Below are 17,239 nucleotides of genomic sequence, written 5' to 3'. Positions count from 1 at the left end.
GAAAGAAGCCAGAGAAGCCAGGAGGCAGAGATAAGGAGTAGAGCAATCCAGACTGGAGTTCAGTTAGTGAAAACACTCCTGGTCAGGACATGGAGGGTATGGTATCCCATGTGGGGAATACCAAAGAAATCCCTGTAGTTGAGTCAAGGGCTACATGGAAAGAAGTGTGAGAAGACTGGAAAGGCGGCAAGGAACCAAGTTGTCAAGGGTTTTTAAAGACAAATAAAGGATTTGTTATTTAATCGTGTAGGTAATAGGAAGTCACTGGAGTTTATTGAGTAAACATGGTCAAATTTAAAGCACACTTTAGGAAGATCAGTTTGACAGCTACTGGAGTGGGGAGAAAAGAGACAGAGAGATTAATCAAAAGGCTTTTGCAGTAGTCCGGGTTTGAGATGATGAGGGACTAGACCAAAGCCAAAGAGGCAGTGGAAGAGGAGAAAACTGGAAAAGCCCTCTGAGGCCACTGTTCAATTCTCACGTTTTTCAGTTGAGGAAACGGAGGCGAACAGAAACTGTGTGACTTGCTGGATTTATATCTTGGAGTGGAGAATGGGGCGTCTGCACTCGTTGCTACGGGACCAGCAACTGGATTTAGGATTCCGTGAGCGTGGGCGGCGAGGCAAGAAGGTCCAAGTCTAAAACCATGATCCAGGATCCTCGGAATGCATCAGCGCCCCGGTCTCCTAGCAACCAAGGAGGCCCACAACTCAAGGAAGTCTTCCTTTCCACGGCTGCGCAGTAGCCGGAGCCCTGCTATTCTCCCAATCTTCAACTGCCTTCACCCAATTAGGGAGAAGAGGCGGGTGTTGGCCGGCTGCCGTGGAGCATGCTGGGTAGTGTCCATAGTTCCTGTTGCTAAGGCTGTAGACGTGGGCACCGGAGTTTTCTCGTGTTCGGGTGTGCTGTAACTTGGGCGCTAAGGAAGAGATGGTGAAGCAAACCATTCAGATCTTCGCGAGGGTGAAACCCACCAGCCGGAAACAGCCTCAAGGGGTACGGGGCTGGGTACTGGAGAGTGGAGAGGGTGATGTGCCCCTCGCCCCCCCCCCCCACCCCGTACCCGCTTTCCTGGGGTCATCAAAGGGGAGGAGGGATCCAGGGCAGGGTGTCTGGGCGTATGGGATCCCCACGAGTCCCTTCCAGTGCCGCACCTCACAGTCACTCACAGGACATGAGTCCCCACCATATACTGTACAGGTACTAAAGGGCTGGAAGGGACTTAAGGAACAATTTAGCCCGATCCCCCTCATTGTAAACTATTATTATTATTATTAAATAATAATAATAATAAGCAGCAGCAGCAGCAGCAGCATGGAGTAGTGGAAAGAATGATTTATTTGGGACCAGAGAGCTTTGGTTCAAATCCTGGCCTTGCCTACTGTATTACCTGTGAGTCCTTGGGTAGGATAGTTCATGTCTTGGGTTTTTATTTTCTCGTCTATTAAAAAAAAGATATTGCTACATTGTGAAACGCTGAGCAGGTAAGTCAGGCTTGGGTCTGCAAGGTTTGGACTAGATGAATTCCAAGTTCTCTTCCCACTCTAAAGAAGCTTATGATCCTAATGACCCTCAGGATTTTGACAAGAGACAAGTTAATGGCAAAGAACAAGACCTCTGGTCTGTCAGCCAAGTCCTAGCCATACTTGAGGCACAAAAAGACATGAACAGAAGTGGAGGAAGAGGGGGAAGGGTGTGCAGGAGTGTTAAGTGTGATGCAAAATTCACATCCAGTTCTTCCTGACTCTTAGCCTAGTAATCTGTAGCCAAACTGCCTCTATGTATATACATACATATATATATATATATATATATATATATATATATATAAATGCATATATGTAGATAATTGCATTACCCTAGTGCTTTAAGGTTTGCAAAGCACCTTATAAGTGTTTCTTTTCATTGCCATTTTACAGATTAAGAAACTGAGGTAGAGGTTTTCACTTGACCTGGGTTAATCAGAGTATCTGAGCAAGGTTTGAACTCAGGTCTTCCTGACTCCAACTCTACCACATACATATACATGTTACTTATTTGTTACCAAAAACAAATCTCTACACTCATTAGATACACACATCTTTACAAATAGGCAAAATTGCCACTTACATACATGTATACAAAGAAATATGCTTATATGCAGAATGTCATTAATCAATCTTTAAGCATATAAGTGCCTACTGAGTGTCTATGCTAGACTTTAGGAATAAAAATACAAAAATGAAAGTCCCCAACCTTGTCAGAGTTAGATTATATATGGAAATATATGAACATATGTAAGTATGTGCAAAAGTATATAAATTAGCTACAAAGCATACACATGCAAAATGTTCGTGTATAGTTACTACTCAGCAAATGCTGCTGACTGATTATAATATTTATGTATTATGTAACTGTATGCATATGCGTTAAGTTAAAAAATGGAGAACATGATATTTATGTAGATAATGTAGAAGCTTTAATTTCTTTCAATACTCGTCTTAAGTACCACCTTCTACATGATGTCTTTCTTGATTCCCTCAACTACTAATGCATTCCCTCTCTGAACAATGTTGTATATATCTTGTATATGTATTTGTCTCCTTCAATGGAATATAAGCTAGTTGGGACTAGGAATTTTTTCCATTTTTTCACCATTGTTCTAGTTGCATAAAAATAGAAGGGACAGAAACATTTACTCCAAATATAGGATCATAGATTTAGAGCTCTAATGGATCTTAGAAGTTATGAAATCTAACCACTACATTTTACAGATAAGGTAACTGAAACCCCAAAAGATTGTGACTTATGTAGCTAGTAAGTATATGAGAGAAAGGAATCCAATTCTTCCTTACTCCAAGGCTGCTATTTCATATATATATATATATATATATATACTTTGTGATATTTTAGTATATATATATATACTTTGTGATAGATATTTTAAAATTTTCAGCCTATTTTTGATAGGTATTCCCCCCACTGTAGTAGATTGCAACCACTTCTGACTTTAGTTAGAATTATATATGTCGGTTTCTGAAGCTAAAAGAAATTTACCTATCTAAAACATTTGGTGGCCAACCCTCATAATTTATATGTATTAAACCAACATAAATATCCTGTGTCACAAATTGGACTCTCCTACTTCTCTACTCTAGTGCTAGATATCTCAGTGGATAGAGTGCCAGGCCTAGAGTCAGGAAGACCCAAGTTCAAATACGGCCTCAGATACTATTAGCCGTGTGACCATGGGAAAGTCATTTAATCTCTGCCTTAATCTAGTGGAGCAGGAAATGGCAAACCAGTATTTTTGCCCAGAAAACTCCATGGTAGTATGGTCCATTGGGCCACAAAGAGTTGAACATGACTGAAGGACTGAAGGACTGAACAACAATGATTTCTCTCATCTTTTATTTACTCTTTCTCCCTCAAAGAGGAGTTTGGATCAGATGGTTGAGAAATGCCTAGAATATGCCAATAATATTTTGTACATGTATAATTATACATGAATATCCTTGTTTTCTATATTTATCTGTATATGTGATAGCATAGCACCTAGTATACTTATAAAACATTTTTGTAATTTTTGACTTAAGAATGAATAGATGGATTCTAGAGTTGTCATTCACTAATTTATTTTTTTGCTGATAAGTCATCAATGTCTTAGATGACAGGCTCTATTATGCCCAAGTAAGATATAGAAACTAGATCTTTCCAGGAAAATCACAGAGTAGCTAGAAGCTGGAGTTAACCATGGTTTGAAGCTATATGAGATCTTAGAGGTCATCTAATACAACCTCCTCATTTTCAAGGAAAATGTAAGGACTTGCTAGTGACACAGTAAATGAATACCCCAGTTAGGATTTTATCTGAGACTCTATGATTCCCACTCTACTTTCTTACTATATTTTTCTTTGGCACTTTTTTTTGTACACACACAAAAATTGAAAAAAAAATTAGTTGGGGGTAGAAACTTATTATCTTTTCTAGAACCAAAATATTTCCATAAATTATATACAGAAAATAATTAACAACAGGAGGGAGGAATTCAGATAAAAGAAGGGAAGTTTTAGTTGGAGGTGCTATTGGTAGCATTGGATAAGATGATAAATAATAGTCATGGATTTACTAGTGAGCCCTCTACCACATTTCAGTGTTTAATTTTCCCTTTCTATAAAGTGACAATCAGTATTTTTTCCCTACTTTACTACTTTGGTAAGAGTATTTGCACTATTTCAAAATGTTATTTTTCATGATAATTATTTCCAAGGAGAGAGGAGAGAATAGATATTGACATACTTTTTTAATATCTTGTGCTAATTTTCTTCTACAAAAATACTATTTGAATAGTTTTCTGAGGTGTGGAGGTGACCCTGGGTTCTTGAAAGCTATACCAGTAGAACCTAAGTTCAGGAAGATTCTTCCAAGTCAGAAAGGATTTGAGTATGCCCTTAAACAGATCATATGATGTCTGTGAACCTATAGAGGGACTCATCATTAATATTAGTGAGCCACATGGAGATTAGTACTATTTGGTCATGGCAACCCATACTTTTTTCACTAGGCATTTTATTAGCGAGATCATATATATATACATATATGTATATGTATATATGTATAAATTGGCATTTCATATATTTAACTTTAACTTCTCTCTGAAAAACTAATGTGATTGGAAATTCCAACATTTTTTTTTTATTCTTGGTTATTGTGAGTAATAGAAGAGTCCTGTCCCTCATCCCCACAAGAGATCCCATATTTTATGACAACAAAGTCTTGCCAAGAAAACGGCAGCCCTTGTAGTGAGGGTTTGGAGGTGGGAATCATTTGAGGTTATGGCATCTTTTTCTTTCCTGTCAAATTTCCAATTCCATTAGGCTTGAGTGGTACATTTTTCATTCCTTGTAAAAGAGTAACAAAGTGTAAAACTTTCTATGCTTTTAGTTTTAAGAACACCTCATTGTAATTTTAACTTCCTCTCATCCCCTCCTGCACTCACACACTTGTTAGCCATATGGTTGGGATTACTATATATTTGTGTACACACACACACCATATACACATATGTATAAATGTATACACACATATTCATTTATTTTATATTTATATGTGTGTGCATATAATATATATGTACCTATATGTGTGTATATATTAAAATACAGATATAGACACTCACATTTCTTATACTTGGGGCCAGGAAGATTTGAAAGACCAGAAAGATCATACATTTAACTGGCTATGTGACCCTGTGTGAGTTACTTAACCTCTCCCAAACTCAGTTTCTTCAGCTGTAAAATGGGTGTGATACCAGCACCTATCTCAAAGAGGAGTTGTAAGTATCAAAAGAGATAATGCAGTTTGCAAACCATATATATCTGTGTTGGTGAATCTGTGGCATGCATGATGGAGGGGGCTGCTCCTTTCTCCCTCTCCAATGAGCCTGAGGACATCACCCACATGTCTGCCCAGTAGCCCAAGAGGAGAGTTTCCTCCCTCCCCTGTATGGAGTAAGAGGGAGGCTCACATGTGGCATGAGGGTGTAGTTTGGGCACTCAGTCTCTAAAAGGTTCGCCATCACTGATAATAGATAGATAAACAGATATATATGCATATATGCATGCCCATATCAATATCTTTATATATATATGCATATATATATTATGTATCTTTTAGACATATCCGTACTTAGTTACTGTAGAGGTGATGAACATAGCCCCCCACACTCCCAAGTGGGCCTGAGCCAAATCAAAATGTAATTCGGAAATATTGAACAAAATAAATAAAAAGACAATTAAACATAGATAATATTACATATAAAAACTAAGTCAGTATGAGGTCTGCAGGAGTCCTTATATATGGAATAATGGTCCCCATTGCTACTTTGACAACACTTGTAAAGTGTATTGAGCACGGTCCTTGGAATGCTCAAGATCTGAGTTGGAATCCTCACTAGAGGTGAAATCCTGTGTAAGTCACTTTACCTTTGTTAGCTGTAGATTCTTCATTTGTAAAATGAGGGAATTGTAGCACTGATCTCACAGTGGTTTAAGAATCAAGTGATCTTGGAAATGATCAAATAAAATATTATTTAAAGAGAAAAAAAATCAAGTGAAATGATATTGTGCTTTGCAAAGTTCTATAAATGTGAGATTGTTTTAAAAGCAGGAATGATTGAGTAGGGATTTCTCAGTTCCTCCTACAATTCCATCTTTCTTGTGCCTCAGATGCTGTAAAATCAGTAATTCAAGAACAATTCAGTGATTCAGTAAACATTTACAAGGGGTATTCTGTGCAGAGTACTATACTTAGTGGAGAAGGATGAGGTGGGAGAGAACATTTAATTAAGGCATGATATTTATCTTTATAGTGCTTATAGTCTGGTAGAAGAATAAGACTTAAAGATGTCTATAATATACCATTTTACATGATAACATTAAAGAGAAGCAAGTAAGTGTTTTATGAGGTTTGAAAGGGAAGATCATCAACCTAGAGACCAAAGAAGGCAGGTTAGGTTAAGTTTCAAAGGAAAATTAGGAATTTAATAGATGGAGATTGAGAAGGAAGATATAGTAAGCAAGAGAAACAATAAAGACCAAGATCTATATCAGTTTAGAAATGTTTGGGTGCTCTTTGGAAAGTTAATGTTGAGATTATCCTAATTATTCTACATTTGTATAGTGTTTATATATATATATGTATATTTCAGTGGTTTTGCATTTATTATTTAATTTGACCTATAGATTAAAAGATAGCTCTTTACCACTTTGAATACATTCATTTGTGATGACCCAGGGTGAGATATTTGATACTTAAAAATAATTCAAATTCATATGGTACTTTCATATATGTTGTTCCATTTGATCCTCACAACAGTCCTGTGAAGTAGGTAGTGTTATCAACTTATTACATTAGACTAGTTAGGTTTTTATTATTTATTATTATTAAGGAACATTTATTTTTTAAAAGTTGTTCCAAAAACGGCTTAGTACAAGTGGCTTAGATGATCAGATATTCACATCAGAATTATGTCTTTCAATCATTGATGTATATGGCTACTTAAAGCCCTTAATGCCTTTACACTATCCAAAATACTTTCAAAATTAGGCACCAATTCTCAGTCCTGTGTGTTTCATGTCTCATGAATTTCTTATTCTTTTATTCACCTGCCTCAGCCACTGTACATTTTACATGGGAGGGGGGGGTACGCTATTAATTTTTTAAAAATGTCTCCTGAGAAAACATAGCCAGACAGCTTTGAACCTGATGCCAGTTCTTTCTGCAAAGAATTTTTATCTTACAATGGTTTTTCTCCATGAAAGTTTAAACACTTTTAATGAGAAGTTCCAATAAAAATCTGCTTTAAAAAATCAGCTGGGTTACCTGAGGATTTAGCTAGGCTTTACTTATGCTTATTCTAGATACTTCTTTGCCCTTCATATGGAATTTAAAAATTTAAGTTACCAAAGGAAATTTAAGTTATTGCTCTAGGGAAGTGTTACTTCTGGTTGGAAGAAGGGAAACTGTTGTTTTGCTAGGTAACTTCTATTCTTGATTTTCTTGGCCAATTGAAAGGAACATCAGGGTAAATAATTTAAAATGCTGACCTAATAGCTCAACATAGAATGTCAAGACTTGGAAGAATCCTTAAAGATTATCTTGTCTACCCCCTTCATTTTTAAGAAAAAGAAACAAACTCATAGTAGAGAAGTGATTTGATCAATGTCATATTATTAGTTTGTGGTAGAATGGAAACCATGACCCTAAAGATGATTTTAGAGACACAGATTCAACCCAATTTGTATGACCATTATTTTTCTTTAGGAATACATATGGATTTATATCAAAAGCCTTATATTCTCTGACATATAACAGAAATCATTTTATTAAAACCAAGTATGCTTTGAATTACTGACAGTATTACTAAGTGACATTTTAGGTACAGGGTGACATGAATATTTCCAAAAAAGACATTTGGTTTTACACTTTGGATTGTCCTGAAAAGGTCACTAATTCTAATTCTCTGATTAGAGAGTGAGTATTTGGGCAATTAATTTTGTTGATTTGTTTCAGTTTACCTCTAAAATGTGAAAAAATGTTATCTTCTAAAGGAAGCATTATGAAGTTTAATGAGTTATTGTCAGTAAATTCTTTTTGACTTCCTGAGAATATGCTTAAATATTATTTTTCTCCACTAGAAACCACTAGGTTCAAAGAAGGAAAGAACTTGCGATCATCTCCTTTATATTATTTTTGACAAGTCAGCATTTCTTTTAACTTGATAACAGAATGTTTCAGAAATGCTTGTTTGGGTTGCAGCCAAGAGAAGGACTTAGCTACCTACAAATGCTCAAAACCTGTTCAAAGTGGACAAAGTATTTGTAGCTCTACTCTACTCAGATTTAGTTGAAAACAGTAACTCATCTTGTTTGTAAAGATGGCTCCCAGATAAAAATGTGAGTTAGGAAGGATTTTAACTGGCATTTCCATTTAGTGAAATAGAAGCAGTGTTAACTCATTCATTCTTTAAGGTTTTTCTCTATATGTCCCTGCCGATCCTTGTTTAAACACTAAAATAGATGAGTAGAATATGACCTGATGAAAGTCCATGACATCCTTCCCCTGTCTATTCTTGGGGGAAATGTAGTTTTAATTTTTTAAAATTTGTTTTCAGATGACCTGTGTGTGTGTGTGTGTGTTTATGCATGTGTGCGTTTGTATTTATGTGTGTGTATCTGTGTTTTCATTGATAGAGGACAGTGCTGACAATATAAATCATTCAAATTTAGGAAAGACCTTAGAAATAATGCTGTTCATTTTTTTTTTTGACAAATGAGGAAACAAGCTTTAAGAGGATAACTTGCCCAAGGCCACAGAAGTTCATGAAAAGATCTCAAAAGGCAGCTGGTCCAACTCTCTAATTTTACTGATAGGAAGTTAAGTGACTTGCTTAAAAATCACACATAGCAGATACCAAGAGACTTAACCATGTCCTCTGGTGTGTTTGAATTGTTGATGTTTTTTTTTTCCTTCCACTTAACCCTAAGAAAATGAGTTCCAGAGGAAGACAGGGTGAAATTGATTATTCTTTATCAGAAGAGATAGGGTTATAACAAGGATACCGTTGATCACTCTCTTCTTCTATATGCGCTTTCTCTTCTTTAGATTTGCACCAAACTGCTCTCTCTTTGTTTTCCTCCCCCCTTTTTGATGTCTTCTTTAACTAAGTCTTCATCTCAGTTATGCCCACTGACTAAAGGTGTCTTCCAAGGGTTTGCTTTGGGCCCTTTTTTCTTCCCCCCTCTTACTCTCCTTTGAGAATCTTAACTCCCATGGACTTCATTATCATTTCTGTGGACATGATTTACTAGATCTATTTATTCAGTCTAACCTCTCTCCTGAGCCAGATATGTCTGAAACAGAACCTCTATTTTTTTTTCTCTAAACTCCCCCTCCTTTTCCAAATTTCCCAATTACTCTTGAGGATGCCACCATTCTCCCAAATTCCTGGCCTCACAGCCTTGGCATCATATTTGACTCATCACTTCCATTGCACATATCTCATTTTTTGCCAAGTCTTATTGCTTTTTATCATTGCATCATTTCTCATATATGACCTCCCTATGGTCCTACAGCCACCACCCTGGGGCAAGCTCATATCACCTCAAGCTTAAATCATAAAAAAGTAGCCTTCAGAATGACCCCTTTCCCTTACATGTCTCGCCTTGTCAGTCTTTTCTCCATTTTGCTGCCAAAGTGATTTTCTTAAAGAGAAGATCTATATCCCCTCTTCTTCTCCAGTTAATAAACTCTTTAAACTTCATTTTTCTTCTGGAATCCATTTAAAAAATCCTCTGGCATTCATAAACATACACAACCTGGTCCCTTCCTATCCTTCCAGTGTTTCTTACCCTTGACTCCTCTCTACCCACTCTAGCATCCAGTGACACTGTTCTTTTTTCTGTTCCTCAATATGGCATTCAATCTCCTGATCCCATACCTTTTTTACTGGTTGTCCCCCATTCCTGAACTACTCTCCCACCTTCCCTTCAAGACTTAGCTCAGCTGTAGGAGGTCTTTTCTGATCCTCTCTCCACCCTCTCATGCTAGGGCTTTCCCTTTGATGTTAAGTTCATTATCTTCCACCTGCTTCATTTATATTGCATGTACATAGTTTGTATATTCTCTCCCTCATTAGAATGTGAACTCCATGAGAATTGTTTTTGATTTACTTCTATCACCAATACCTTGCATATATATATATATATATATATACATATATATATATATATAGTAAGCATTTTATGAATATTTATTGATTGACTGATTTAAGGGACTTTGCTTTGACTTAAGATATGATCCTTCCTGGGTCAACTGAATTTTGATTAGGGATGATAAAAAAAGGGAAAAAAAGCTTTTAATACTGAGTGAAATTAAATTATATTGATGCATTTAAAAAGAGGCAGCTCACTGGCACAGTGGATAAAGTGTTGAACCTGGAGTCAGGAAGACCTGACTTGAAATCTGGCCTCAGATACTAGCTCTATGATGCTGCACTTAACTTTCTGCTTCAGTTTCCTCATCTATAAAATGAGCTGGAAAAGGAAATGGCAAACCACTTCTTGTATTTGCCAGGAAAACCCCAAATGGGGTCATGAAGAGTCAGACACAATGGGAAAAGAACTGAACATTTCACGTGTCAATACTGGTAGCTTGAGACGTAGAGTTCAATTATATTTATTTCCAAATTTGTCACCTATTTACTCTTTATTTCTCATTTATATTCCATTTCAAACCTCATCTCTATCTACTAAAGTTAGCTTGTCCTCCTACCTTGCCCAAGAATTATGCCTCCAGGACTAGGTATGTTCATATTAGTCACTTACAGAGTTGAGGTATAAGGGATAGAGTGCTGGATTTGCAGTCAAGAAAACCTGAGTTCAAATCCTGCCTTGTTTCAAATCCTACTTGTTTATGCCATTGGCAAGTTGTTTAACCACAGTCAACCTCTGTTTCCTCATTTGTAAAATGAGAATAATAATAGTCCCATTTTGTTGCATTATTATGGATATTAAGACATCATTGTTAGCATTTTATAAATCTTAAGGTATTATATAAATACTGTTATCATTATCATCAATATTACTTGTTAGAGATTACAGAACACTTATTAGAGTTATTTTACTTGTCATGGGAAGGAGAATTACACCAATTAGACTTTTTTGGTTCTGATCTTTGAAAAAAAATTATCCTATTAAAAATACATGTGTTAATGCTGTGACTAGGTGCTATAAGCTGCCATTGTATAATTTGTTATGTTTTCTTAAAATTATGTTCATGTTTGTAGATTTACTCCATAGATGAAGATGAAAAAGCAATATCCGCATTGGAAATAATCTTACCACGTGACTTAGCAGATGGATTTGTGAATAATAAGCGAGAAAGCTACAAATTTAAGTACGTTCACTTTTTACCTTCTTATACTTTTAAATTGAACCCATTTGAATATTGGATTAATATCAGATATAAAATTAAAGTGTCTTTCATTATTGAAGAACTGGCAAGATTTTCATCTCATTTATTGAAATATTAGTTTCTTCAGAGTTGCCACCAAAAAATATTTAAAAAGAGGAAGTATTTCTACATCAGAGATCACGTATTATAACTTTTTCCCACATTTTGTATTTCTCTAGAAGTAATCTTACTTCCATCTCTACTATTATTTAGGACACAGGCAGTTTGGCACACCACTAAACAATGAGGCGAAATTTCAGGTTTTATTAAAAGTAACAACTCATTTATGTACTAATTAAAGTTCAGATTTAAAGAACTAAAATTTCATCTGGATTGTTGTCAGTCTTCTATAGGGCATTCATTATAGACCATGTTAAATCCATGATCTGTGGAGATTATGGAGATTCATAATGCACATTTGAATGTCAAAGGCAACCGCTATCATTCCCATTATCCTGTAATGAAAACCTTCATAGTTTCAATGGACTTTGGATCTCTCTTCACTGTATATTATAACTCAGCTATAATTTTCTCATCCTTTGAATTCTTACCTATAGCTTTCCATAAATCTTTCATAGTAGTCTATCTAATATGTTATAGAGGCTTTCTTTTGGTTCTTTTAATATTTTTTGTATACCGGTTGAGGCCTGGGGCTATTTGTCTGTTATCAGTCACTTTGTGATTCATCTGTCTTTTCAATGATTATATGTACTCTTTTTTTTTCTTTTAAACCTTACTTTCTGCCATGGAATCAATACTAAATATTGATTTCAAAACAGTTGAACAATAAGGGCTAGACAATTGGGGTTTAGTGACTTGCCCAGGATCACACAGCTAGGAAATCTCTACAGGCAAATTTCAACCCAGGACGTCCTATCTCCAGGCCTCACTCTCTATCCCAACAGGCCACCTAGTTGCCCTTTGTATGTATTCTTAATAATGATATAGCTAGAGTAGTATGGTAGAAGGAACACTGATTCTGCAGACAGAGGATGTGGGCTCATATCATGTCTCTGATGCTTATTATTCTTATGTCTTTGGCTTAGTTAACTGACCCTCTTTGGGCCTCAGTTTCCTCATCTATAAAATGAGATAATTGGACTAAATAATCTCTTAAGTTCCTTCCAGGATAAACCTTTACCATCTTCTCAAATCAAATCATTGCTCATAATGAGCTGCTTCTACCATTTATCTTTTCATTGTTTTAAATATTCCAAAATCATGAAGTTTTGTGAGTCAAAGCCATATAACAAGAAAATACAGGTTTTAGAAAAGTAGACTTTTATGACAGCAAGTGACTTTTATAACAATCTCTAATGTCCCAGGTTTCCTTTAAATTCCCACCAAAATCTTATCCTTTTAAGTAAGCCTTTCTCAACTCCTCTTAATTTTAGTGCCTCTCTTCTGTTAATTATTTCCTATTTATCCTGTATATAGTTTTCTTTGTTTATATTTGTTTATATATTGTCTCCCTTATTAGATTGTAAACTCTGTCATGTCAGGGATTGTCTTATCTTTTTGTTGTTTTTTTTTTATCCTTAACATTTAGCACAGTGCATGGCAATAGTAGGCATTTAGTAAATGTTTATTTTTTGATTATTGAGAATTCGACATTTACATTTAATGTAATTAATTTTTGCCCTTCCTGCTTTCCTTGCCTGACTACATACCCTCTCCACACCTTAATATTTCCAGCTTATGATTAACTTCATATATCCCCATTCACTATTTAGTAAAGGAGAAATGCTTTGCCATGGCAGAAGCACATTCTGTAACTCATAGCATCTTGTCTTAGTTTTTATGCATCATCACATCTCACTGTATTTCTGTATGATGCACCTGCATCAAACAGATGCCTGGATGAATTCTCTTATCAGTTTGATTTTTTAACTGTTAATAAACTTCAATCCATGTGCGTAACCATGTTTGTATTACTTGACAAAGCATTATGTAGGTTTTTTTTTTAAACCAATATATTTACTTATGGAAACGTTATAGTTACTTGTTTTTAGTTCTTTAAATCATAAAATATGTTTACCTTTTAAACAAAGAAGAACTTGAAAAATATCCTTTTGCATCATGTTCAGAGAGGAAAATTTCAGATGTTTTTGCATTGATATTTCTGCAACAGAAATGCAAGCAATGTTCTTAGACCTGCTTGTCAATTGGTGTTTGGGGAGGCATCACCTGGGCTGCAGCTTTGCATTATCTACTATTCCTTTTGTACTAAGTTCTACTTATTTGTATCTGGAAATTGTCATATACCTTCTACCTTGGAAGGAGCTGAGATACAATGACCCATTCCTTTTGCGGAGATGGACCTATTTAATTGTCTTTACCAAAGTTATCTTTTATTGATTACTGGCCCCTTCTTGAAATCTTTGCTGATCTCCATACATCAGCTTTAGATGTTTAAAGTATCCTTTTATGTTCCTTTTTTATTCCTTAGCAGATCTCTAGAACTTCCTTGAGGAGAAGACTGCCTTCCCCATTTCTCCTAGATTCTCTAAGGGTGATTGTGCCCAGTTCAAACTTGCTGCTAGTTAGCACCACAAAGCCATGTAGAGCCTAGGTTCTTAAGCAATCCTTAAAGCTTCATGAGAAACTATTATATTCTGGTAGGTTCCTGGTGATAGAAGCTTTTAGAATATAAAAATCTGGATACATAAATCTTCTTCATGTTCCCACCAAAGACCATGAGACTGATTATGTTTCTTTGCAAAACACTAGCATAATGGAATTGTCCAGTGAACAATTTTTCTGTACCTCTTTTCCCTGATAAAAACTTTCTACAGATTTCTTTTCTAGACATTAGCCTGCTCTTAATTTATGGTTCAAGAGTCAAGATTGCCATCTTCAAAGGACTAGCTATTGATTTAAAAAAAAAAAACATTGCTGAAAAATTGGCTGGTGTTAGAACTGATAACTAATTATTGAAAATGAATTACAATTATCTTTTTGAACCTACATTTAATAATCATAAGTGTTAAAATTGCCTTTTCTTTTTACAGGTCAAAAATCTGGCACTGCTCTATGCATATCTTGTTTTTAAAGTTTTTTTTCCATGTATTTATCTAAATTTGAATTTGATGCCAACAGCAGACACTGGTTCTCTTGAGAACAGACACACATACACACACAGAGTTGGGGTTCTTTTTTCTCCAAAGCTACTACATTTGTTCAGAGGGATTTATTGTGCAAATCATGTCAAAGCAATACTGTTTACCAGCTATTTGTAGACAACAGAACAGTGTGGTTATGACTACAGGGCCAACATTGTATTCTGTTAGGTAAGCTTAGAAGCTTGGTGATGTAAATGTGGAGTAATTGCAAAAAAAGAAAAACAAGGCATCAATTAAACACTGTTCTAAAGTCCTATTTCATCATTATTACTTTGTAATTTACAGATTTCAGAAGATTTTTGATCAAGAATCAAAACAAGATTCCATTTTTGACATAATCGCCAAACCTGTTGCTGAAAGGTAGGATTCCCAATAATTGAGCCAGTGGGATATTTTTATTTCATCTTTTTTCATCAATACTCATATTATTGTAGAAATGTATTGAGATACCTCAATTGTGTAAAGAAAGGAAATGACAAAATAAATATGAGGTGACCAAATAATGGCCTTCAAATACATGGTTTTATTATATAGAACAATAAATATCAGATTTTTTAGTCTCAGGATCACTTTATAATCTTGAAAATTATCAAGGACCCCATTAATTAAAATAATAAAAATGTATTGTTATAATTACAATAATAATAATAATAAATTACAAATTTAAATGCCTTAGTATTTTGAAAAGAATTTTGATTTCATAGACACCTAGAAGAGATCTCGGGGCCTCCCAAGGGTCCCCATTCCACACTTAGAGAATTGCTACACTAAAGTATGATGACCAACATGTCCCAACTTGAGAAAAAAATCACATTTTTCTATAATCTTCCTCTGAGGTGGTCAAAACATATCCAGTTTTGATCAACACTTTTATTATATGTTAAAACATCCAGTATAAATCCTGAATGAGACCCAGGACTCTTGCCATCTTCACAGCCCTTCACCAGGTTGTACTTAGCCCCCTCATTGCCTTTGTTTCCTCTGACTCTCTAATCCCATGTTAAAATTTTTCAATTTAAAAAATATAAGTAATATTAAACATCACTATAATTAACCAAACTTGGTCAGCAACCATTTACAATTAAATTAATTTAAGTGCACTAAATGCCATACTGTCTCTGTTCCTCATTCTTTCTCCATTGGTTTTCTTTGTTTATTCCCAGCTATTTTTCCTTTTATGTGGCCTCAGCTCTAGTCTGTACACTGTTCTAGTTCTGTTCCTTTTGCTTTGCATTATTTTATAAAGTTGATTCCAGATTTCTTTATGTGCCTCATACTTGTCCATCATAATTGTATTATAGAATTCCATTACATCAGTGTACCACAATGTCTTTAACCATTCCCCTATTATTGAACATTTAGTTTGCCTCCACTTTCCCAGATTGAGAACTTCCCCTATTCCAGATTTGACTGAAGCATCTTTCTTCCTTGCATATTTTCCCCAGAGTCTTTTCAGATTTGCATGCCTAGTGGCATACATTCATGAAAGTTTATAATAGATCTTTATTTCATGATGTTACTAGACAGTAAAATATGAGCTAGATACATCACTGAAGTTGAACTATGACATCCATATTGTCAGAAGATTGAAGTGTAAAACAGGGTACAACATTTCCTGGGGATTTGGGGTAGCAAATTACTATACCTATAAATGCATTGCCAGATAATGGTCATAAATGGAATTGTTTCAATTTGTAGTTGACTGTGGCAAAAGTCACCGTTCTTAAAATGGGTTTAAAATGTTTAGGTAAATACAACAGAACGTTTTGTTTAATGAACAAGTAAATTATCACTAACGGATCTAACTTTCTGCTTCATTTAAAAGTTCCATTACTTGAAGCAAAATTCACATGACAGCCCTTTAATGGTTTTCAGCTGTGATGCTTCAAGCATCTTTTCAGGTCAAGGAAAACTCTCATTATGGTTATTTATGATGGAATATTGCCTTTCCTAACTAAAAGTAATCTTCTCTTCCCCCTGTCTCTCATAAAATTTTCTCGTACCTGTCCTATATGTTTATATTTAGTCTAATTCTAGGGCTAGAGGAATAAAAATATTCTCATACTTCATAGATTTAACTATTTTTACTATCAAAGGGAACTATCACCTCCCAGGCTCCTAGACTTATAATCTCAGTGTCATTCTCAGCTTCTCATTCTCTGACTACAACCCTCTCCCCATCTCATCTGTTATGAAGTCCTATTGATTCTAGTTTGATATGAGTTAATGGTTTATTGATACAGTATAGACCATTGTTGGTACATATGTCTAAAAGGAAAGCAAGGATGTACATGCTGATGAGTTTCAATGAGCACCAATTTATCAACAATCCTGGTTTCTGAGGCAAAGACAATTCCAGGAAAAATAGCCCTGGCCTAGAACTTTATAGGCTAGGTTTGGGTGGCATTAAGTTTGGAAAGTAGCAGCATTGTTTTATTCTCAAGAGGACAAAGGGAGTGAGAGTCATTTTCAAATGCACCTATCTAAGGTAAGTGGAACCTTATGTCCTATTTTCTCTTTTGAACTTTAGGACCAGATGCCTGCTGAGCATCACCTAGATATTCTATAGAAATATCAAATTCAACATGTACAAACTACAATTCATTGTATTTTCTTAAAAAAAAAAC

At 35.3% G+C, this 17,239-nt stretch overlaps 1 protein-coding gene across 6 annotated transcripts in view; it reads left to right on the top strand.

Annotated features, from left to right (window-relative positions):
• KIF6 (kinesin family member 6) overlaps positions 1-17,239 on the top strand; it is a 495,811-nt gene that overhangs the window by 2,143 nt on the left and 476,429 nt on the right. For 3 of the 6 annotated variants that reach the window (XM_056818176.1, XM_056818171.1, XM_056818177.1), the window contains exons 2-4: positions 491-996; positions 11,324-11,433; positions 14,898-14,972. In XM_056818176.1, coding sequence (XP_056674154.1) covers positions 931-996; positions 11,324-11,433; positions 14,898-14,972 — 251 coding nt within the window. In that variant the 5' untranslated portion in view covers positions 491-930. Of the gene's footprint in view, positions 1-478; positions 997-11,323; positions 11,434-14,897; positions 14,973-17,239 lie in introns of those variants that run through there. The other 3 variants (XM_007483836.2, XM_056818172.1, XM_056818174.1) reach the window with 3 other exon arrangements.

Source organism: Monodelphis domestica, chromosome 2 (genome assembly GCF_027887165.1).
Source record: "Monodelphis domestica isolate mMonDom1 chromosome 2, mMonDom1.pri, whole genome shotgun sequence".
Lineage (NCBI taxonomy): Eukaryota > Metazoa > Chordata > Mammalia > Didelphimorphia > Didelphidae > Monodelphis > Monodelphis domestica.
This window is presented reverse-complemented; position numbering and strand designations above follow the sequence as displayed.